The sequence below is a fragment of the Patagioenas fasciata genome, chromosome 1, assembly GCF_037038585.1.
Source record: "Patagioenas fasciata isolate bPatFas1 chromosome 1, bPatFas1.hap1, whole genome shotgun sequence".
Taxonomy (NCBI): Eukaryota; Metazoa; Chordata; class Aves; order Columbiformes; family Columbidae; genus Patagioenas; species Patagioenas fasciata.
The window spans coordinates 156,066,058-156,091,148 of NC_092520.1; the positions used below are offsets into that span (position 1 = coordinate 156,066,058).

Below are 25,091 nucleotides of genomic sequence, written 5' to 3' on the forward strand. Positions count from 1 at the left end.
TCATTCCTAGGCAAGGAGTTACACAGTTAGTTTGTGGTGTCTGGATTCCAGTTGCATTTTTCACAAGTGTGAGGACGTCAGATGAAAAGCATTTGGGTGAACACTTCTAAAATAAACCAGTTTCATGATTAAGACACTTCGTGCTTGGTTTTGAATAGCAGAGGCTCCATCCAATGCCTTTAGCAACAGTGTGCCCTCCATACCTTAAACGTGGAGAAGGGCTGCAATCAGCCTTTTTCTCATGGATGTTGTCACAGCCCCTGTCACAACTGGGTGTCACTGTTAATTCTTCCTTAATCATCAAATTACAAGGCAAAGTGAGCTTTTGAGGTGCACAGGGGTTTCCAGCTAGAGACAGAGACATTAGCTTTCCCTCTAGCCGTGCATTTCAGTAGATGTTTTCAACCAGGTGTGCTCCTGCTTCTGAGTGAAATAACGCACATTTTTCCTTTGATTAAATAAAGAGCCTCGGGATAATTAGCTGAGGAGGTGATGGTGATAGCTAATTGGTTCCTTCTGCATCAGAGATCTTGCTGGTATGATCTGGATGTACGTCATGATGGAAGTGAACTGAATGCTGGTGCATCGCCAGATGCCTCTCCACCTTTTCGGAGACCATCAGAGAGTGAAGAAGCATCCTAAACCTGAGCATCCTTCTCCATCACTGACATGGTCCATCAGGAATAGTGTAGCCAGCAGAACTAGACCAGTGATTGTCCCCCTGTAGTCAGCACTGGTGAGGCCGTACCTTGAATCCTGTGTTCAGTTTGGGGCCTCTCATCATAAGAAGGACACTGAGGTGCTGGAGAGAGTTCAGAAGAGGGTGATGAAGCTCGTGAGGGGCCTGGAGCACAAGTCTGATGAGGAGCAGCTGAGGGAACTGTGGCTGTTTAGCCTGGAGAAAAGGAGGCCGAGGGGAGACTTTATCACTGTCTATAACTACCTGAAAGGAGGTTGTAGCACGGAGGGTGTTGGTCTCTTCTCCCAAGTAGCAAGTGATAGGACAAGAGAAAATGTCTTCAAGTTGTGCCAGGGGAGGTTTAGATTGGATATTAGGAAAAAATTCTTCATGGAAAAGGTTGTCAGGCATTGGAACAGGCTGCCCAGGGAAGTGGTGGAGTCACCATCCCTAGAGGTGTTTAAAAGGTGTATAGATGAGGTTCTTAGGGGCATTGTTTAGTACCAGTGTTAGGTTAGGTTATGGTTTGATTTGATGATCCTGAGGGTCTCTTCCAACTGAAATGATTCTGTGATTCTATGATTTCTAACAAGTGGCCACCAGAGTCTGCCATGCAGAGCAATGGTGGCTCCCTGTATTTTGAAAATTTTTATGTGATGACAATTAAATCTGCTGTGGGTGGTTGACTAAGGATTCCAGGCCACATCACCCATTTCACAAAAGGAATTAAATTGATGTCAAGGCTATAACAAAGCTGGATCTGCTCTACAGCATCCCCCATAGCCCTGAGAGGGACGGACAGAGACCCCTCCTCACCTCACGGACAAACAGGGCTTGTTACAAACCTGGCACAGATGCACTGGACACCGCAGCCTGGAAAAGGGACTCCAGGTCATCTAGGGCAGGGGTGTCAAACTCTTTTTTTACTTGGGCCCACATCAGCCTCGCGGTTGCCTTCAAAGGGCCGAATGTAATTTTAAGAGTAATTCCATTTATACAGTCCTGAAATTACATTCGGCCCTTTGAAGGCAACCGCGAGGCTGACGTGGTCCCCAGTGATAATGCGTTTGACACCCGATCCAGGGGCTTTCAGAGGCTGCATGCAAACAGGAGACGGCTGCCCTCAGAATTCACAGAGGATGCATGGATCTTGCCTTGTCCACAGAGCTGTAAGCCAGACCCTTCTAAAAACAGGAGAAACAGGAAAACATGTATCTCCTTCTCTTATGTGTGGCAGGATATCTCAATATAGGCATGAACAAGACTAAATGGATTACACGATTTGGTCCTTCTCTAGCAGGAGACTTGATTATGAACATATGTGACGGATACACACAGTCATGACACGGTCAAAGTAGCAGGGTCTCTACAGGTATGCTGAGTCTCTGAAAACTAAAAATGAGCTTATGCTGAACACCTCAGTTCTATAATATGCCAGAAAACTGGGTGCAACGTTGTTAGAGGTGGATGAGAACCAACAATCAGAAAGATGAACAGTTATTGGTTTTGTCTCATTAATACATGTTGTGAGAGGCTTCTTATGGCAATAGGACATTTTTCTGCTTCTTGTAATGAGTGCTAAAAATGTTCAGGTTTGTTTCTCTAAGTGCCAGTCCGAAATCTTTACATATTCCAGAGGTATGTATGCATTAATCAGAGCTTTAAGTGCAGCTTCTGTATCTATTAAACATTTATGTAATGCAATAATCTCAAGACAGAAGGACTTTAAAATATTTACAGATCTTAATAAATGTTTAAAATGCAATTTTTGTAGCAAATAGCAGGACTGGACTCCCTTTGAACTGATGGACATTTCTGCATCTTCTTGTGTTTCTAGTAAGACTCGAAAATAAGGAACACATGGATTGCAGAGGTATCTTCTGCAAGTTCCCATCCCAGATGAAGTCAATGAGGTCAAGGAGAACCTAAGCACATGGTTGAGACACCTTGCATGGGGCAGAGGGAAGGCCCACAGAGCAGGGCAGAGAGCTCCATAAATACCTTTGGATGGGTTAGGGGAATTGTTGCATGAACAGATTTTCCTTCCCAATTTTCAGCCAAGCCTTCCTATCTACCAGCAACCCCGTGGGTGACTTGATGCCAGCTGTTCCAGCTGTAGAGCTGCCTGAGGTGAAGAACCCTGCAGGGCCAGTACTGCGTATTAGGCACAGTGCCAATCCTATATAGTGCCATATTCTGTTTAATGCCAAGACTATATAGTCAGACTTTGCTCACGGCAAGGGATTTAGTTCTCTCCAAGGGCTGAACGTAGCCATAGCTCATGTCAGTCTCATGCACAGAGCACGTCACCAGACGTGGTGTCTAACAGAGCTGGGTTTCATGCTCTTTGGCATGGTAACCTTACAGTGGTTTCAAAAAGTCTTTAAAAAAATCAATCCACTTTCTAATGTGGGAACAGAGGCAAGGCCGGCGGGAAACCCAGGAATGAGCGTGTCTCTTTGTATCTGAATTCACAGCATTTCAGATCTTTCATTTTGCACAAATGTCACGCAGGTTTTCTAAGGGCTTTTTTCAAAGGCCTTAATGTCTTCTGTTACAGAGGGGACCACAGTTTCCATACATACGTGACAGACTCGCACTACCATAGTACTTAGTGCCCTATATGGTTTGGCTCTAAAGAAGCAGCAACAGCAATCTCAAAGCATTAAGTTGAAATGAATGAAACAGAGAGGAGTGACCAGCCAGTCTTTATGTATTAGATAAATACAGATCTTGCTTACATCTCAAATCATCTCCACATGATGATCTTGGTACCTGAGCTGATCTCAGTTACCTAACGTGGCCAAACTTAACGAGTTAACTTCTCTTGCGACAATGCTCCTAACTCCAGACATACTCTTCTATTGTAAGTGAAAGCTACCATTCATGTCCCTAGAACTAGATTTTATCAGACATGTCTAAATTTTCCTAGGTAATTAGTAAAAATTGGTTCAGTCTTCAAAACAATTGAGATGATGCATGTTCTAATATTACTCCAGAATCTTGAATACCATAAGAGAATAAAACAATTGGTTGTGTCAGCACAGGGGGAAACAGTTACTTCAAAAGCAAACGGGAAAAAAAGGGCTTGGGATGATCTAACCATAGTACGAGGATTCACAGTCTAATGGATGACTGTATCCCAAGTATAAAACAGGTATTATTGCCCCTGGCTTTTGGAAAACCATTTAGAACGCCAATTTTATTAAAATGCTTTTATTAAAATGTAGACAGGGCATGGCGACAACTTCATTAATGAAAACCGGGAGATGACAGAAAAAAATAGTAAACAGACAAAATCCTTTTAGATCCTGTTCATAGTAAAACTTCAAATGTAAATCTGAGAATCTACAGATATTAAATCTTGAGGAACAATTCAGAAGTCAATTATTCCCAAAGATGCCTACCATATAATTCATTCAGGACCCTATTTCACTCGCAAAAAGCAGATTTAAAATTATTCAAGGAAAGCATTTCCTTGACCTCTCAAGACTTCTAGCAACTCTTGAAGAGGAAACAATCTCCCAAAAGAGCAAGCTGAAGAATGCTAAGTAAAGGGAGAAGCAAATTTCAAGTATAGTTTGAACTGAGAAATAAAAATATACATAGAGCAGAGAGAAATAAAAATATACACAGAGCACAGGATGAACTATCCTGCATATCAAATAAACAACTAGCAGGACCTGCAATCAAATTCTTTCAGCTGCAGAGAAAGCAGAGCCCATCCAGCCCTACCAGTGCTGCATGACTAAGGGGTACAATGTTGCTCCTGGAATAAGGCAGTCTTTTATATTTACTAAACACGTTGGTTCTTAGCTTTAATTGTGAATTATTCATGTTTTGTTAATATTAGATTCCCTAGAGTATCTGTGCACAGCATGCATGATGATCGAGTTTTCATTCAATTTACCAGAAAGACTTTCCTTTATGGCTATCAGAATGAGGCTTTAATGACAAAACACCCCTCTTCACTGGTTCTTCCTTCCCACTGTTATACACAGAAAGCTGTTTTTTTAACTGAACAACAACCTGACTTGATTAGGAATAGATTAGAGAACACAGTTAAAACAATGTATTGCATCACAGAAAACCTAGTCGAAAGAAAAACCCTACCAAGAGACTTCACATTGCTTGCAGTCCCTTCGGTACTGTTTTCGAACATCGTCTTACCCTTTGTAAAGCAGGTTATAATTCAATTATCATATCTTGTTGCCATTTTCTGCACCTCTAAAGAGACTTTCTCCTTTGCAGTAGCAATTTTACCATTATAATAATACTAAGGAATTTCAAACACTTCGTTTCATAGAGTGCTTGTACTATTGTTTCCCCATGTGTGTATTCTGGGTTATTCTTGGACTTAAGAGAGCTTTTCGTGATGCTCAGAACAGAAGTGAAATAGGAAATCCATTAAAAAGACGATAGGTCTTATTTTAAGTCCTGATTCTGCAAACTATTCTGTACTTACAAAGCCTTAATCCTCGTGCTGTTTTAATCTTTGTATAAGAAAAGTCTCATTTAGTTGGCAAATTGCAAAAAGAAGTGAAATTAATTTGCTGCTCACCAGTTTCTCATCAGCATTCTAAGAGCCCCAATGAAATTAATATATTAAATGCGGAACAGGGTATTGCAAACTTAAACATCACAGATGAAGGTAAGATGTACAGTGATGCTATAAAACTCAAAATATTGATCTAAATTCATTAAAAGAACACTCCCCTATATCAAACAGCTTAATAAAGCTGTGGAAATATCCTGGCTATACAATCACACCAAAAATCAGCTGGAGTCATTCAGTAACTCACTAGAATGCAAAGACCATTTCAAAACATTACACAGATAAAGAAAATAAAACACCTATGGCATGAAATGCTTCTGACTCCAAATTTTAAAGCTGCATTTAGTTATAGTGTAACAAATTGAATTGCCCCCTTTCATGCATGCTCGTAGAATAATTGAGATGGTCACAAAATCCTTCAGAATGGCAAACGATACACGTTTCAAAGAGCCTGCCCCTACTTATATTTACCCTAGAGACATGTCTGTAGTAGAGGAAAAAAGAGTAGACAGTAAGTATGGCCAAGTAAGAGCACAGCAAGAGTTACTCAGCACCAGGTAACAGATAGTAACTCATAAAGGCAAAGCAACCGGAGCTTCTGGCTGGTCTCGTTCAGTAGTAGAATGAAACCGGCCCAAGAAGTTGCAGGAAGAGCGTTAAGATGAGGTGAATGAGCCAACATGAGCAAGAGTCACATAAAAATATGCTACACGCTGACACAAAAGCAAATAGATGTGAATCAGCCATAGCCCTAATTAGGTTAGAAATTATAAAGGAAGGTATGAAAGAATCTTTTAGCAGGTGGAGGGGAGGAAAACACTTAGTTTTAATATGAAGAATGATCATTTTAGCTGCGAGATTATAAAACGTGGCTGCTTTGATAACAAGAGACAGAATAGCATCTCAGGATGTCCCTTTCAATTGTGTGCTTTGAGCAGTACAAAACCCACACAATTGGTCTCTAATACAATTTTTTCTAACATTTCTTACAAACACACACAGTGAAGTAATTGGCTATTACTGGGATATGTTTAAAAAAATCAAGTTGGTGGAATACTGTGGAGAGGTTGACTTGAGTTAAAATCAGTTTAGGGAGTGCAGCTTTGGAGCAGATGATGGAGTCTCTAGTGTCCAAGAACTCTTTTGTGCCTTCCCCCATATTATTCTCATGTAGTGGAATAAAATTTCTCCCAAAACTTGGTGGTAAGAGCTTTTTACCTTCAGAACAATAAGTAGCAGAGTTAGCAAACTCTGTAAGTTTTTAAAGTTCCCCTTCTGCATAGGAGTGAAACCCCTTTCCACATCATAGATCATTTACTCCTTGCTCTTCCAGGTGTCAAGGCTTTCTCAGCTTTATCCATGTCGTATTTCTTCCCACTCTCAAACTCCTCTCTAACCACATCTTACTGCAAGCACTTCTTTTTTTCTCACTTCTGCCATTCCCCAAAGTGTCTCTTTTTCCACCTCTCCTCCAGCTCCTTTCAACATGAGTTACATTTTCCTTTCCTTCCTGAAAAACAACTTTGCCTGTGCCTTTTTATTCTTTTCTCCAAATAACTTCCTTCTGTTTGCTCCTGCCTCTCATAGCGAATGCTGTGTGAAAATCTGCGCCTCTTTCCTTCCCACCATACGAATTTTGCTCACGCAACCATGCACTGAACTTTCCTTCCCTTGAAGTACCAAATTCTCCCATTATGATTCTTCATCACTTATTGCTATATGCCCAGATTACTCCAGTCTGTCAACACATTTCCCCTTTTCAAATTTCACCACGTTTCTCCCATGTAACATCTCTTCTCCAGTTCTGCAATCTAAACACCCATTTGTCAACACACTGTACCACAGTTGTTGCTTCTTTACTGGAGAAATATTTCATATACTAAGGATACTGGCACAGCTAAATGCTGCAACACCCTCACGCATCAGATAAGCACAGATCACAAGTATCTCAAGAAATTTTAATTTTTAAGAATCTTGCAATTCATTTAAAAACAACCTTAAAATCCAGTAACTCTAATGAGAAAAGTGCTTGAAATGGCAACTTGCTTGACTGAGATGGCAGTTCTGTCAGAGTAAAAAAAATTGCACCTACATCTGTACCAAAAATAAATAACCATTATTGTAAAAAAGAAAGTTACATCTAGTCCATTTTGAACAATTTAATAGGAGTATTTACCGCAATGCTACATATAAGATACTATTTTAAATAACCTTAATACAAACTAAGAAAAGTCAGTGAACCTAAAGTTAGAAGGATTTCATCTTTCACATAATAAAAGACATAATATATATGATTCATTCAAATGACTATATTATCATAACTGTAAGAAAAGGCTTAAACAGAAGTGTTTAAACAAGGGAGCTAAAAGTCAGGCATCTAAATTCATGTTGTAGGCACTGAATAGCTGGTTTAATTTTCAGAATTGCAAACACTTTCAACTTCCACAGAGTTTAAGGTGACTGACACCTATAGAATTCCCATTAACACTTATCCACATAATTTATTTAATACATCTGAGTAGGTCCTTCAAATTTAAAAGGAGGATTTATATGCATAAATCACATGACTAATGTTTACAGGATTACAACATGTGCTGATACATGGATTTAGTTATCTAATGTAAGTCTCAAAATTTAAAACTCTCAATCACAACATTTAAAATATGAGTTGTGTATCTAATTATGCATGTAGAATGTATGCTATAGTCTTTAAAAACATATTCTGTAAGGAACCCTCACCAGATTTTAAAACAGAGCTATTAGTACATTTTTTTCAAAGTGGCAACCAGAGTCCTCATGATCAATTATTTGATTTATTTGAAATTATTTGAAATATTATTTGAATATTTGAAATATTATTTGAAACACTGAGGTATTCAAATAAGACAAATAATTCAGAAGTTGTCATTTTCCTTATTGACCATATTACCTCCACAGTTTAAAAGCTGAAATCCTGTCAGCAGAGGTTTCTGCTTAGAAATGGATGACATAGATAACTCTGGAATTGTAGAAGTTTATCCAACTTCCTAAGTGCCTAAAAAGAAAACATAATCTTTTATACCCCAAGTTTTAATCAGGGATCAGTATTCACATTTTAACCAACACCTCTAAATACTTCATTAAAATCAGGATAGTGGCCATCACACCACCACTAATATCAGTCAGTTAAACATCTTTTCAGTTACTGAATGAAAATGCACTTTCCAACACAAGGAGTTTTAATCATCCATCCATTATTATTGATCAGCTCAGTGTCATATTATTTGCTTTTGCTATGCTCTTGTTCTAGTAAATCACGACAGCAAAATAATTAGATTGCTCTTTTTAGCACGAAAAAGGGCTCGGTCCTGCAGACACTTTTCAAGTGTCTAATTTTAGAAATGCCAATGGTCGTATCAGTTTACAGAAAATAAAGCCTGTGACAAAATGTTTAGACAATCAGGGTTCAACTCACCATAACAGTTATTATTGATATCAAGTCTGCAACAGTCAGAGAGCTACAGCAACGATATTGCAAGATGAGAACATATCAGCAGCTAATCAGGTAATGTCTTTGAAACTGAATTCATCTGAGGTCTACTAACCACTTCTGTGGCAAGATGAAAATACATACCCACTTTGTTCCAGGGAGGAAAAGACAAGGCAAGCCACTGATTGGGCCTTACCCTCTTCTTTATCATCACTGAATGAGCAATTAGAGATTGTTCTGGTTTGCAACACAGGTAAGGAACTGTTCTTTTAAAAGACCAGATCTTTTAAAAAGCTATAACTTTATCAATAAAGCACTGATTTGCCCTTCACTGCATCTACTCAGATGTTTTCAACTAGCAGCAATCCAACTGTTTTCAGAGTAAAGGTCTCAAGTATCCTCCTAGTTCCATCCTATTTTTTAAAAATCAAACCAAACTCATTAAGGCTGTTTTATATCCGTGTCAACTTGATTTACTCATACCAAATGGAACAATCACTTTGAGGACCTTCAAGTGGAATGATCAGTCTTGTCAGTATTCCAAGAAGAGTCATTGCATCCATTGGAATAATTAGTCTCCGACATCGCCATCTCTGTCACCTATGAGCCACAGAAAATGGAAACCTACAGCTAGTAAGGCAGTTCCAAGCAGGTCTCCCAATGCAGTAAGATAAGGGATAGAAAAACTATCAGGATCTTTTCCTTTCTTCCAGAAGTGGTGCACCATCCAGTCAGCAATCCATAGCAGAGTAAACACCTACGGAACATCAAACAACCAAAATCGGTATTACTGCCACATAAGTTATATTGAAAGGAAGTCAACAGTCCTTAGTACTTTGCATTATGGTAAAAAACGGCTTTTGGGAAAGTACGAGTAATTAAAATGAATTAATTTCACACTAAAACTCCCCACAATTAGAGACAGTCCCTGTCTTTAGCCAACGTCACTCAGTAAATCACACGCACAGGTAGAAGGAACACACTGAATCACTGACAGCATTTTTCACCCAGTCTGTGCTTGAGGACTCCTGAAAATGGCAAGAAAAAGCAAAAACTCCAACCAAATGCAGGACTGTGCTTCTCACACAAGACATCACTCTGTACAGTGAGAGCATACGTGGGGCTTTGAGATCATTGTGAACTGACTGATGTTGCCTCAGATGAAAACACTTGACTCACGTATGACTCTTGTTTTTACGGGTCTAGGATTGAGCTGAAATCAGACGTGATTTAAAGAACACCGGGTCAGATTAAGAACAGTTTCATCTGGTTTGTATGAAGTGCAAAAAATGGCCTCAAAGTGAGTTTTATGCATGAAATGCCAACTTCAGCCCTGCTGTAAAAAGGCACACCTGCAATATATATCATGAAATTGTCACTCCAGGCTGAATTTGTCCTGCAGTAAAAGATTTCATTCCCAACTGCGAACGTCTGAATATTTGAGAGGTTTGATCTTCATACCAAAGGTATGCATAATCATTAATCCAATTTTAGAGAAGAATTCTTTTAATGTTGCAGAGCTGTATGATAAGAGATTCTGGTTCAGTGGAATCATGTGGAGATGGCAAGAGATGAATGGAGAAAGGACCACTAACTGAGCTTCCATTTCTTCTTGTCTCTTCTAAGGAGCTGCTTAAGATGGAATAAACACTGTATTTTATGTATTTTTAGTTGATCAGATCTTTAGGAAGGGTAAACGTCAGACAATTCCTACCATAATTCATTTTTAAAAAGTCTACTATGTACATTTAAAGGAATATGCAGTATCAAAAGGAGTAAAAGGTACAAAATTCACATTTTATTTAGTAAATGATCAGTTACTGGTATCAAAGGTATGTTTATAAATGTACGCAATCATTTACTGAAATACTGATAAGACGGTTGTAACACACCTCTCCACAATAAAAAATACAGTAAAATTAATGTCATACTAAAAACTCTGTTGAAAAAGTTTTTCAATTAACCTTTGCTTTGCAAAAGTATATGTTAAAATACAAGCTGGAACTTCTAATTAAAAAAAAAAAGATAGGAGTATTTGCTTAATGAAAAATGCATGGCTTATTTATATAAACATATCTTCTGAAAAGAGAACTGTGTAGTCTAAGCTAATTATGCAAGTCCTAGGTGTGCTGACTGGAATCCAAACAAATATATTTAAAACAGATGTTTTCTTTGGAAGACTATCAGATTCTTTGAGTCGGCTCCTTCTTCTGACAGAGACAAAAAGAGGCCTGTTTATAAAAGATACTGTACATTAACATCTCCTACACGATACACACAGAAGATATGGCAGCGCCCCACACCAACAATAGTTCTGCATGTTCTATTAGAAGAACATTCGTTTCAAGAATAATTTTGTCCTGGTTTTGTTAAAAAACAAGTTTATCTTTCAGTGAATTTGTCTGTCAGCTAAAGCCTTCATATTAGCTGCATTTTCCTGGAGAACCAGATACATGTTTTGGTAAACATAGCAATGGAATGCTAACTTATTGATAAGGCCAGATTCACATCTTGCGAGAGGGGTAACAAGAAACAGGTGACCAAGAAACTGACCAACAAATTATAATATCCCATTCACGTGAATACTTCATATAAAAGTGGGAGATCAATAGGATCTTGTCCCTTTTCGTCCCTTTTGCTTATGGCCGACATTAGGAGAGGACCTTGCTGGTTGTCCCTGTGAACTGAGGCCTAGTGACAGACTGAATCCAGCTCCGGTTGGCTGCAGAATCCAATCCAGGACTTTGGGTGCCGGCTCTGCAGTTGCTGGGACTTTCAAGACTGGTTTTGTATATTTTGTATTATTTTCTCTATTCTTATTAGTAGCATTAGTAAAACATTTTTAATTTTTCCAACTCTCTTCTTTCTGTCCTTCTTTCCCTCCCGATCGCCTGTCCTGAGTGGGAAGGGTGGAGAGGGAGGGGCTAAAAAGGGGGAATGGGGAGGAGAGGAGGTTAACAATACATCTGCCAGGGTTTTATTGTCACCCTGCAATCAAAACCCTCGACAAATTTATAATGCATTTCTACAACACAACCAGTGAGACATAAAAGAGTTCTATTTCAATGATAGTATAGCTCTTAAAAATCACGACACAAAAACCTTTAATTTGTATATATATTTTTTTCCACCCTAAAATAATTGACTTGGGTAACTGTGAAAAATGGGTTGTTTGGAAATGAAGTTTTGTGAACCTTTCCAGATAATTAATTTGCTATATTAACTTAAGGATGTATAACACATAATGCAAATTATAACAATCCTGGCTTCTGCAAGTAATAGGAAAAAAAGTTATAGCATATTATGTTAACTGATGCTTATAACAGTATATGATAGCAATTGGACACAGTGCTTACAGAATAAGTTATGAAGCCACAGTTCAGCAGCCTTTGTTTTGATGAATAATGCTACCATCATGCATCTGGATGGCTAGAAATTCACATTTAAGATTTATACAGATCAGTGTTTGGAAATGGTTGCTTATTTGGCCACAGTAGTTTGTGTTGCCAGACAGAAGTCCATCAATGTGAGTTAAATCTTTAATGAGATTTTTCTTCTTACCAATGTTAAGAGGGGACAATCAAAGTCATCAATGAACTGTTATTTAAAAAAAAAAAGCTCTACCTATGAGTTTGCTGAATTTTTGAAAGTAAGAAAGTCCTTGAATTTTTGAATTTAAAGTTATAAGAAAAATCACTCCTAAAGATCTGACAGATGTAAAAGAAAGGAGAAAACCAATACAAAATACATTGCAAGACTTGTTACTTTAGTGGCACAACACTTCAGATTTTCTGGGATTTATCAGTGACCTACACTTATTTCAGTAAAATCACGCAGATGGCACAGCAGTACAAATACTGTGTACTTCTGTTCTGTACTCACGCTATGAAGAAGAAAGCCTTCCTGCTTCACATTGAAAACCAGCTGGTGTTGAGGGAAAAAATAAAGGGATCGACATTCCAGAAAAGCCCAATAAGACAGCAGAAAAAGTATCTGTTTAGCATGAAATGCTGTAGAAAAGTGATAAGAAAAGCTTCTAAATATATGCAGAGCTGTTCAATATGTGAGGTAGTATTTTTAAATTATTTAATATACAGAGGAAGGGAACTTTTTGCAAAAGAAGTGATGAGTAGTAGAAGAATTGTGAAACAGAGCACTAGGAATTCTCCCAGACTGAGAATGAAATAACCACAAGTTTTAAGAAAGATAAAAAGAACCTAAATATCTACATACGTACTAAGAAAAAGGAGACTGTCTATAGTCACTGATCAAAAGGGAAAAAAAAAAAAAGAAGCCCAGAGCAAGGACTGGAAAAATACAGACAAAATTGCAGTTGTTTTGATTTTTTAAAAGTAAGATCATGCTAAGTTATTACTCTTCCGGAAAAAAAATACAGTCAAAATTGAGGAAAATTAAACTAAAGACATCATCAGTTTTAAACTGTATTTCTAAAAAGACTTATCAGTCACATTGTCACAAAAGGGCCTCAGAAGACAAAAGCAGCAGAATACAGCAATAAGAATGAGAGGGAGAGAGAGGGGGAAGGCAGGAAGGAAAGAGCAAAGTCTTTATCAAACCCTAATAATGAAGATTCCGAAAATAAAGGTTTTAAGCACACATATCATTTTGTACAACAAAGGACAGAAATAGAGAGTAATTCTTGATATTGAACTTCCTGATTCAAATTACGAATATCAGATTGAAACCGAAATGGAATACGAATGTTTAGATAAGAGTGAGCCTCACTATTTAAAGCTTAAAAGTTAGGATTGCAAGACCGAAAATGGGAACATTATACACTACAAAGCAGTTTTTTTCCTTTTTTCCCCTATAAGCTACCTTCATTTTCTCATGTAATTAATTTATCACGACTTCTGAATTGGGAAAAGAATGAAACTCTATTACTTAAAATAAAAATATATAACTCCCTCCAAACACCCTTAATACTGTCTAAGCTTCCTATAGCCTAATTGATATCTTGCAGGATGCTGTAATATTTTTATTGTTTCCCTCACCTGGGATGACCATATTTCATCAGTGAATGCATTTCAGATTTACAGTGATAAAAAGTAGAACATTCCAATGCATATTACTTGTAAAACAGGTTTGGATATTTCATGTTTATATTAGTTTATAGATTAGTTGCTGTGATTAGTGAATCTGAACACCAGACTGGAAAGAGGCAGTTTAGGTTATATATTTTAAATGCTTTTTCACACAGGTGTTACCAAAATTCTACTATAAGTTTAGTATGTAGAACCAAGGCCTTTTAACAGTTTATTTACCATGCCTTAATTGGACAGGATATCCTGCATGTTGCTGGTGCTGCTGATTCACCTTAAATAGTTTCCATGTGAAGTTGTGTTATAAAATAGTTTAATTCTGTTACTTTAGACAGGAAACACAGATGCAAATTAACTGTGGTAACCTCTTTCAAAAGTATTTTAATTCTGCTTTGCTCTCAAACTTACATTGAATCAAAATTCACTTATAATGTAACCATGGCAAGATTTGGTAACTACTGCATAAGAACTCCTATAAATCCACAAAATTCAAAACTAAGGTTTCTTGTTTTTTGTTTGGTTGTTGTTGTTCTTGTTCTTGTTGTTTTGTTTTGTTTTAAATTATTAGTGAAAAACTGCAATTCTCTAAAAACTACTGTGTCCTGACTTTGACATCATTCTCACCAGATTTATGGTTTAGGTCCTCTAGTGGTTTTGACTTTTCATTAAGTTAAGTTTTAAATTACGTATTACATTTCTCAGATTTTAAATGGCTTTTTATATCTTCATGTGAAAATAAGTAGTAACTGTAAAGCACGCATAATAGATTTGCACTGAACTTACTTGCTGAATTTCCATTGGTCACAGGTAGAATTCTGTAGTCAGCGAACTCTCAGAGTAGGGTCAACATACATTTTTCAAAATAAATTTTTCTCCACTGTGTTCTCAGTTAGCATATGTGGTGTGTATCAATCATGTCCAGGGGAAATAAGTCACTATTTCCTCCAAACCTATAGAGATTTCCACCATGTCTGGCTGCAAAGGAACCACTGTATAGCAAGTTCTTTCTGGCTGCTGTTGTTCATGTTGTAGCTCAGTGGTATTAGCTACGCTATGGTATCTAAGCACCCACACATCGTTACATACGTTTATGTAAGACTAAAACTTCATCTAGGTGAAAAAGAGGATAGCATCGTAACTGAAGTTGTTTCTAAAGCAATTTGATTATATTGATGTAATTTTGTGGGAAGGAACTTTTTTCTTTTTATTCCGCAGTTTAAATCCAAATTCCTCAGACTGTCTTCTTAATTTCTTCGCAGTTTTGCCAGACATGCTGGTTTGACCAAGACAGCCCTAACTCCAGGCTGTTTGTCAGATGTCTGAATGCAACCCAGACCCTTCAGTCTTCAGGTATGCTCAACGTGCACTAGCTGTAGCATAGCTCAGCGCGTCATGCTACACATTATACATAAGCATTTTGAGCTCAGCCTTGCGGTGGCAAAAATGATCTGTCCCTGCTATTGCCTCAGCAGGCGCCAGGCTTTGACCAGACAGCACCGTGCCTGGGGGTGAAAAAGCGGGCAACCCCCACACTCAGATCACAGTGAATCTGGCAAGTGTGCTTCTCACGCTGCAGTGAGAAAGCACTGAACAGGCAGAACTGTCCAGGTTTGGACCTTGGTTTCCATATTTCCTTGAATTGTGTAGTGTCTTTTGCAATTACACGCTCTGCATTTTGGAAATAACCTTTCCTAATAGGAAAAGCAGTATTTAAAATGCATTGACATTTTCTCTATAAACACAACTTTATTTCTGTATAATGCACAGTATACCCCGTGAGTTATTACTCCACGTCGAAGAGGCCCATATCATTATTAGAACCCTCACACGAGTGAGAAATCTGAGCCATTTTTGATGTGAGCAGGAAGTCACTATGAGCACTGCTGAATTCTTAGTTTTCTATTGCCCCAAAGAGCAAAAAGTTACTTCACAGTAGCATCCATGTGACCTTCAGCGGATAAGAAGGACTGCATTTTGGAATTACTTATTTGCTTGGTAATAGCTCTGGGAATCTCTTATTGTTTGTTTATTCCCCGAGTCTTTAACATAACTGTGTGCTCAGATTTGGTTAGGAGGTGTGAAAATTCCTCAGAGGGCATTTTACTGGCTCAGTGAGAAGACACAGAACAGAGGCCGCCTTTGAATGCGGAGAGCCATGTGCCAGGACTGAGGGCTTGGCAATTCCAGCGCTGCTCGCGTTCTGTTGCAGGTTGACAAGACAGAGGATGAAACTTTGCTCAGTGCGCAGCCTCGTACAGTTAAAAAATACTCGTGCCTTTGTGAAGTATAAGAGGAGGACTGTTTGTCAATTAATATATTCTTTGTTGGTCAAACGCCAGATTGTAACTGTATGTAGCATACTAGTATGTGCTCGTGTGTGACTTGTTTTTGTAAAATTTTCCTCTTAAATAGACGCTGCTCACCAAATCCAAAACACATTGAAAAGCAATATACTGCTTTTCCTTACTGCACATTGGCTCACCCAGATACTGTACAATGAATTATGTGAAGTCCCCTACATACTTACAGAGCATAATATTTATTTTTAATTTTCCTCTGATGCTGCCATTCATAAACACAGAACAGACTCTTCACTACAGAGCTAATTCAGACCTTTTGAACGCAAGCCTAAAAGTTCTAGTTGAATTCAGATTAATATAAATATTTGTGCAGTTTTCTCCACCTTCATGAAAATATAATTGTGAAATCCCAGCCCCTCTAAAGTTAAAGAGAGTATTATCTTGGATTTCAAGAGAAGTAATTGATAAATTTAATTGAAGAAAATTTCAAGAATATGTATTTATTTAAAGAACAGAAGCAACTGTACTATTAAATGTAGGGAAATTAAAATAAAAGAAAATAAAACACTTCCTGGGTTTTCTTAAGTCTACAAACCCAGAACTGCCTTGTTCATAGAGAATCAGAATGCAGATCATAATACTGGCTATTCTAATTATTTAAAATATCTTAATATAAAGATTTTTAGAAACAGCTACATAGTGAAACCGTACTTTGTTTCACTACATAGTATGGTTTTGGTCAATAAAAACTAAATCATACTATTGCTAATGCACATCATGTCATATTAATGACTTTTTTTCCCATAAATATTTCAATTAAATGACATGCTGGGTAGAGAGTATCTAAGAACAGGTAGCGAGAAGATGGGAAAGAGCTAGTAGGCATGGGTGGTGAAAAAACAAAAATCAAACAATGAAAGCATCAGAATTGGATTAAACGGAAATTAAATACCTGACTGGAACTCCAGTAACACTGCCTAGAGCTTGCAATGCAAATAAATTCCATTTTATCACTCTGGGAGGAGGAATATTAATGTTTACAGGCAATCTGAAAAAGCCTTGTTAAAATGTCAAATAGAATTCAACATATATGTTACAAATTTCCTGTAGAGATAATGTGGAATGGCATTAACTGACAGAGGAAGAGAGAAATAAAAAAGTAATAATTAAAGTTTTTGTGTTAACATTTCTTTGATTCTTTTCGGCTTACTATAACATTCCAGTTCTACTCTCGTAATTTCCTGAACCCCTTCCTCTCCATTTTAAACAAACACAGAGCGAGACAATCACAGATAATAACCAGATCTTGAAGTCAATTAAAAATCTATTTCAGGCCACTGTAAAATGTCATTAAACAATTTAGCAATTTACAATAGTCACCTGGATTTTAAAGATCGTAAATTTGCTTTGTTGCTGTTGTTGTTTTTTAATTTAGCTTTATTTTTTAAAAAATAGTAGAAAAAATGTGAATAGGTTGTGTATTGGCATAATCATTATTCAGCTACTCTTTCCGCCCCCCACTCAATATAAGCAAGGAACTGGAAAGGGCATAGTAGTGATATCCAACCTCCTCAAACACAAGACTCACCATAATTAACTCCTACCTTTGGGAATCACTGTGTTCGATTAAATTGTCATCTACCACCTCAAACATAAAAGATTCAGCCTGCAAGCAGGCTTGTAATTTTTGACATCCGTTTTCATATGCCTTCTACGCAAAGTAAAAATTAATGCAAAGTCCAATATACTACAAAAAAGGCCTAGAATGCAGTTCACTCAGTGCTCAAAAGACTGTTGATGGATTTGTTTTGTTGATAATTGAAATGACAGTAATTAGCTGTGAGGTATTTCAGTTTTCAAGCAGAACTGGAAAAGCTCTAATTGGGAGAACAAAAATATAAAAGAATTCTGGAAGAATGAGATCAGTAGATGTTGGCTTATACCGAAAGAAATGGCAGCCTGAAAACTGTTCTTTACTATATCCAGATGCATAGATGATGTCACTGAAAAAAGGGAAGAGGAATGAATACAAATATTTAACTGTTTTCCTTTCTCAAGGAGAAACATAAAAGCACACAACTGAAGGACAGAAGTACTTCAGACTGACAGGTAAATAACAAATCACAGAATCATATTCAAGATTTAGGGGTTAAAGCAAGAATCATCTCCCTGAAAATTTTAAATCTCCTCTAATTAGAGGTATGCAAAACTACAACAATCACTACTAGAAAAATGCCAGAGTAATTAAAATGGGGGAAAGAATCTATTAAATATTTTCAGGTGTTAAAAAACACAGGGTTCCAAAGGATAAATATGTCAAGACTCACAAGAAGTTATAGTGTGCAATACTGTTACTCAGATTCAAAGTAAATACATCTCAAACTGCCTGTTATGGCTACAGACAAGGTAAAAGGGAAAAAATAATCTATAAAAGGGACTGGGGAAAAAAAATGCTCTATGTCTGCTTTATAGGTGAAAAATCAAGAAAATCAGGTATGGCCTTACAGACTGCAATGGAGATGCATGACTGCAAAACTGAATAATCAGACCCTGAATTTATAAAACTCAACTTTACACGTGTATATGTGCTGCGTTTGGGTCTGAATTACTTTGTGATCTGAAAGGCCCGCCCTAATGCCTTAACCCGGTTTTCAGCTGAACTTCTGCGTTTCTCACATCTTAACCTATCCTTGCTGCTCAAGAAAAGGTTTGTATCCTTAAACATGTTGTGATTGCAGTTCCGTGAGCAGGAGTACCATATAGATTTAATATAGATTTATGAATTCAAGTTGATGCCCATGTGAAATCTCTGAAGTATAATAATGGCTGACATCACGCCATGTCTTACCTTCAGCAGAGGCATTAACAGGGCCCCTTTCCCCAACCTGTTTTTGTTAAGCTCATAAGAACTTAGTATCACTGAGAGAGACTTAGAAAATTTAACTGAAAGGATTCAAAAGTTACTAGAAAGGACAGCCAGCCAGCCAGCACAGCATCATTTCCTCAGGAGAACAAAGTATAAAACAAGTGATAAGGCTGGAAACTAGGAATATTATGTAAGAGGAAAATCAAAAGTACTTGATAACTTTTAGTATGACATTCTTACTTGCAAAGGTTGGAACATTCCCAGTTATATTCTACCAAAAAAGTATAGAATTCTGATATGAAATTAGAATCCTAACAGTTTTCAGAACCTATCTTTATTGAAATAGCTGTGTGATAAACACAGAAAGACAATTCAGAACATTAAAATTTATAATTTTTATTAACGATTGACTGGTGTTGTTTATATTTTAAAACTAAATTGGTCACATTTTTAGAAGCAGTATGTATGTTTAACTTATGGATATTTCAACTACTTTTATTACAGAACAAGTCAGTTTTTGTTTTTAAGGTACAATGAAACATTATAATTAATTCTGCCAAGTTTTAGCTAAAAATTCTCTATAGATTTAATAAAAACCTTTCATTTTGTTTTGCTGACTTCTCTAAGTTAAATTATTTCACATTAAGACATTGCTATTTCAAAAGACGTCTTTCCATAACTGCCCTTGCTGGGTGTGAACAGGCCACTAGGCAAGACCAGCCAAACTAATGTAATGATGTTTGACAATTAATGCAATTACAATTTCTTGGACAGTGATCACTCTCAGACTAATTTCAATTTTAATAAATACTAAGAATGCACTGAGCAAGCCATAACATTCTCATCTACTGCATTTTTGCTATGTTAACTAGAATAGTAATATGAACCTCTTTAGGAGATTTGAGTCTTCCTTGACATATTCATTATTCATAAATGCTATTTTTCCTTCTCTAATAACTTACTTCAAAACGGTGCTGAAAGCCTGTGTTAACCCATAACCTCTTGTACTATTCATGAGTTTTCAGAAGTCAAATAAAATATTATTTTCTTCAAGAACTTGATTTCATACAAGCATTTTCAAGTTGTACTTGGTTCTTACCTGTAGTAGAGCTGCAAACAAATATACTGCTATAAAGATAGGAGTTAAGGAAGTGTGGCCACTCTTCATTAAGTGGATTGTGTACAAGAAAATCAGGTGTCCAGGAATCACCAAAAGAAGCAGAACTTGAGCTGATTTGTTATTTACTCCTGCAATCAAAAAATAAAAAAATCAGTTAAGCTTTTCAATTACTATATCAGATTTTTATTCATTTTAATACAAAAAGCAATTTTGGAGTTCCACAGCATTGACTATTTTGGAACAACAGGCATTATTTTTTGCTAAAGGACTCCATAAGGGTTTTCACAGGGTGAAGAAAGACAGTAAAGTTAAGCAGAGCCCCTCCAGAAGACGGTGCAAACTGTCTTATTTTGTTCTGTACTCATGTTAAATCATCTGCTTTCTTGGAGCTGCAGTGACATCCTGAAGCCTTTCTAGGAAAGAGGACATTATGGACACCATATCCAAGACATCCTCAAAAGTACCTTATTTTTCCAAAAAGTAATCACGTTTACCATTTCCTCATGTGCTCCAATTCATTTAATAAATCTGAAAGTGTATTACATGCTGTTGAATCATCACATTTCACCACAGTTTCTACTTTATTAGGAAAGTGGGCAATACAGGGCAGGAATAAGCCGTGAAGCAAGAATCTAGAGAGAAAATGGCAAATGGGAAGTGGAAAGCAGGGACTTGGCATAGTAATAATGTTAGATATAAAGTTTGGTCCTAACAGGAGATTGGTTTGAACTTCTAAATGACAAAGGTTAGGAGCAGGTAAACCAGCTAAGGAAAGATGAAGGTTCAATTGCACACAACAAGATCCATTTCTCACTGGTGGTAAATTCTGGCATACAGGGGGAAAATGAGGAGACGTGAGACAGTGGTTTTAATAATTAACCAGACTAATACATACCTGTACCATAATAGGTTCTGCACGGATAATAGCAACCCTTGGCTTCTTCTGGCAGCTCTCCAGGAATGCTGTGCAAATGGAGGTAGGTAGAAATTCTGCTAGCTTGAATAGCTACTAGATTACCACCGATACCTGAAATATAAAAGGGAACAAGCAGGAAATTTTCACCTATTTTTTTCCCTCTAGTAGGCAATATTTTTATAATTTTCCAACTTCCTCTATCTTTACCACAGTCCCTTATACACAAAAGTCGAAAAGAGAAGCATCTTTAGAATGTATATTAGTTATAGGTAGACTAACATCAAGCACTGAAATCAGTCAAAAAACATAGGCTACAATTTGGTTCATCACTGGATATTTGGAATATCCAAATTGGAAAGCTGGATATTTGGAGAGCAATTTTAATTCATTAGTGCAAGAGATTCCTCCAAAAGGTTCAATGCGACGCTTTCTATGGGGGAAGCTCCCTTTTATTGCTCCCTCTTCTTTGGAAATCCCTCTTGGAACAATAGAAGTACTACGTAGTTGTAGTAGCCACTGCTGGATTACCTTCCTAGGTCAGTATTGCTGGCAAGTATAAATAATGCAAAGCAGATGCCCTCACTACCACCGGCATAAATGCAGATTTCACACCTAGAATCACATTGGAAAAGATTTCAAGAGCTAATCTATCCATTCCCCTTTGCAACAGGGCAGGATTAAGTATATTCTGCCATTCATAATTCAGGTTGAAAGGACAAGACAAATGTCTGAATAACTGATTTTTAAAATAATGATAATGATGGAGTTTCTAACTTCTCTGTGACAACTGCTGATATACTTCCTATTAGAAAAAAGATTTCTATGAAAAAAACCACCCTAGGATGCAAAGAGAAATAGCTGGTATTGTTACAAGGCCACTGTCTATAATATTTGAAAAGTTGTGGAGATCAGGGGATATCCCTGAAGACTGGAGGAAGGCAAGTATCACACCCATCTTCAGCAAAGCATTTGGCAGTTTCCCACAGCTTCCTCCTAGACAAACTGGTAAGTTACAGACCGGGTGGGTAGTTTGTGAGTAGGAAATAGGCTAACAGGTCACTATGAGAGGATGGCGATCAATGGTTTTTCCTTTGTCTGACAGCGTGTCACAGGTGGGGTCCCCCAGGGATTGATATTGGGCTCCACACTGGCTGGGGAGCAGCCTTGCTGAAAGGCACATGGTGCTCCCGGTGGATGAGATGAACATGAGTCAGCCATGCAGCACTGAAGGTAAATCAGGTCCTGGGCTGCATCTATCTCTACTTGCAAAGATAGGGACATGATCATCTGACTTTACTCAGTGCTTGTCAGGCCACACCTGGTGTACTGTGTCCAGTCTTGGTCCTCACAATTCAAGAAGGACATGGACAGATTGGAGAAGGTCAAAAGGAGGGCCATGAAGATGATGAAAGGTTTGGAGAACGTGCCCTATAAGGAAAGACTGAAGGAGTACGGTTTTTTCTCCCTGGAGAAATTAAGGCTCATAGGAGATCTCATCACAGTTTTCCAGTACTTCAAGGGTGGCTACAAAGAGGACTGAGGTTCTCTCTTCACAAGGAGACACATGGAGAGGACAAGGGCCAATGGGTACAAGTTGCACCAGAAAGAGGTTTCATCTTAATATAAGAAAGACGTTTTTTACAGTGAGAACAATCATTCACTGGAACAATCTCCTCAAGGACATGGTGGAGTACCCACCACTGGAGGTTTTCAAGATGCAACTGGACAGGGTGCTAGATAATCTCATTTAGACTTGCTTCCCCATAAAAGGTTGGACCAGATGATCTTTCAAGGTCCCTTCCAACCTGGGCTGTTCTATGAATTTTTACTTTGGTGTACAGAAAACTACATCAATTCGTTATATCTACATTACAGAATGCAGTGGCATCCTACTGCTTTTATACTCTAGAGTTGTCTACTTGCATATCAAACATATGGTTTTTTTTTTCCCCCAGATGCTTTACATATCAATGGGCTGCTCTGAGAAGATATGATTAGGCAGAAGTAGCACAGATCTTGCCCTCACTTCAGAAGGAGAAAGCCCTTGTTTATTGTCGTTGAATTGATTTGTTTACCTGATGCTTAGGGCCTTGTTCACCTGCAGAACAAATGTCTGTGGTCACCAGAACACACTATTTGCTAAATTCTTTTGAGGACTACGGGGTGGTTAGGACAAACATCTAGTATGGAGAACTCGAAGTTTTCCTGTCTCACCACCTACTAGACAATTAATGGCGGAGCCTAACAAAGGAATAGGACTTTTAAGCAAACGGCTTCAAATATAAATCATGAAATAAGGTAGGAAAAATCATGGAGTTGGCAGAAAGGACTATTATGAACCTTAACTGCATCTTCCCCGTTAGGAGATATAGGGACAAAATATGAACTACCAAAAGGCTGAGTCACTCTTTGGAAAGAAAATTAAAATAACAGTAGCTTTTTCAGACAAACCACAGAATCAGATATACAAGAAGGTATTTATATAACCTACAAAAAGGCTTTAAAGGATTAAAACCAATCTAAGTATGGTCTAATGTGTGTCTTTTGATTGAGAACAATAACTTGATACTTCTGAAAGATGAGAATAAGGTATGGAAAGGGAAGCAGAGATAAAACTAAGGATCAATGCACTATATTTGGATGGGGATCAGATAATTTCTGTGACTGAATTACGAAAAAGCTGTTATGTAAAAATGTTTCTTAATAAAGCTACAAAGCTGGTGATGGTGTCATATGACTGGAAAATATGAAACAGTTTCTGCTTAAAAAGAGGGGATAAAAGCAACCTGGGTAATTACAAGCAGGCTAACATGGCACTAACTGACATATTCAAAACAATATTAAAAGAAAAAATTAGTAAACTCTTCTCTTACCATCCATGTCTATTATAGCACTACAATGAGAAATTAAAGATAGAAGTAAATAGGGCTATTTTTCAAGGTATGCTTTGAGGTTTGTAGGACTGCAACCACAAACCATGTTGGCACAAAAAAAGCACAGATTTCAAGTATCTCCTAGGATGCATGCAATTTCCTCTTGTGACTGATAATTATCTGCTTCAACAAATTCAGGCAATCAGAAATATGATAGATGATCTGGACCTCTTTCCCTAATTAATAACAAGGGAAACTGAGTACGAGAAAACAATTAAGGAAGACAGAAATTAGCCCATTTGAAATGGCAATTAAAAAACCCATCTGGACAATAGAGACATGGACAAGTCTGTGAAAGAAGGTATGAGATTGGTCGTCAGTCCTTTGATGGGTAGCTATTAATCATGTATTTTTTTTTTAATTTTTATAACCATTGTTTAGAGAAACTATGTCCCAAGCCCTGTTGTGTGTGTAAATAACAAGAAAAAATATTGAAAAATATTAAAAGTGATTCTAAAACAAACTGGGCAACCATGGGACACTGGTAAAAGGAGGTGATACCTATTCTGCAAAGGAAGCTGAAATGCCAACTGAAACACCAGTGTGGAGCATGGTTTCAAGAGATGTAATATTCTCTATTTTAATCACAGCTAAGTTAAACACACACAATCTATTTTAGCTAAGTGGAAACGCAATATTCATATGTTAAGCAAAATTATTTTAAATTTCATTTGGTCTGAGTCTCAATAATCTCAGTGGCATATTTTAAACTCGTAGAAGATAGGCAGGTAAAAGAAGTGTAAAAAAGCTTCTAGAATCCATACATTCTGCTCAGCCTCGACCAGCTGACAACGTGTGATGATGGACAGCAGCAGTCACACTTTTAGTTCTGTCCATTCATCTACCAATTCTTCCTTCTATTTATTTTTGAATGTTTATGCCAATTTCAACCACATCGGACACAAGGATAAAGCTACTACCTACCTCCAAGCATGATTAATCAACCTAACGTAAAGGAAACAGTGGCTGGGGAAATAAAGATTCAAATCCATGCCCTCAGTGAGACAAAAGCAGTAATGTGAGCTGAGTAGGTAGCACCATAAGCACGCCATCCAGCCAGTCAGCACCTAGCTTAGTAATAGGCATGATGCCGCTTGCTCAGTGAGTAGTTCAGTGATACAGAAGAGGAACGATGATGTGGAAAGCAGAGGGAGAAGGGAGAGGATGTTGTGAGCAGCAGGTATTGCAGG

General features: G+C 37.5%; 1 protein-coding gene across 1 annotated transcript in view; it reads right to left on the reverse strand.

Moving 5' to 3' along the window:
* Window positions 1-7,378: 7,378 nt before the first annotated feature.
* The window catches only part of SLC41A2 (solute carrier family 41 member 2), a 55,241-nt gene continuing 37,528 nt past the window's right edge, over window positions 7,379-25,091 (reverse strand). The window contains exons 9-11 of the mRNA XM_065859905.2: window positions 20,948-21,079; window positions 20,032-20,180; window positions 7,379-9,460 (exon numbers count right to left, since the gene is read on the reverse strand). Coding sequence (XP_065715977.1) covers window positions 9,275-9,460; window positions 20,032-20,180; window positions 20,948-21,079 — 467 coding nt within the window. The 3' untranslated portion in view covers window positions 7,379-9,274. The remainder of the gene's footprint in view (window positions 9,461-20,031; window positions 20,181-20,947; window positions 21,080-25,091) is intronic.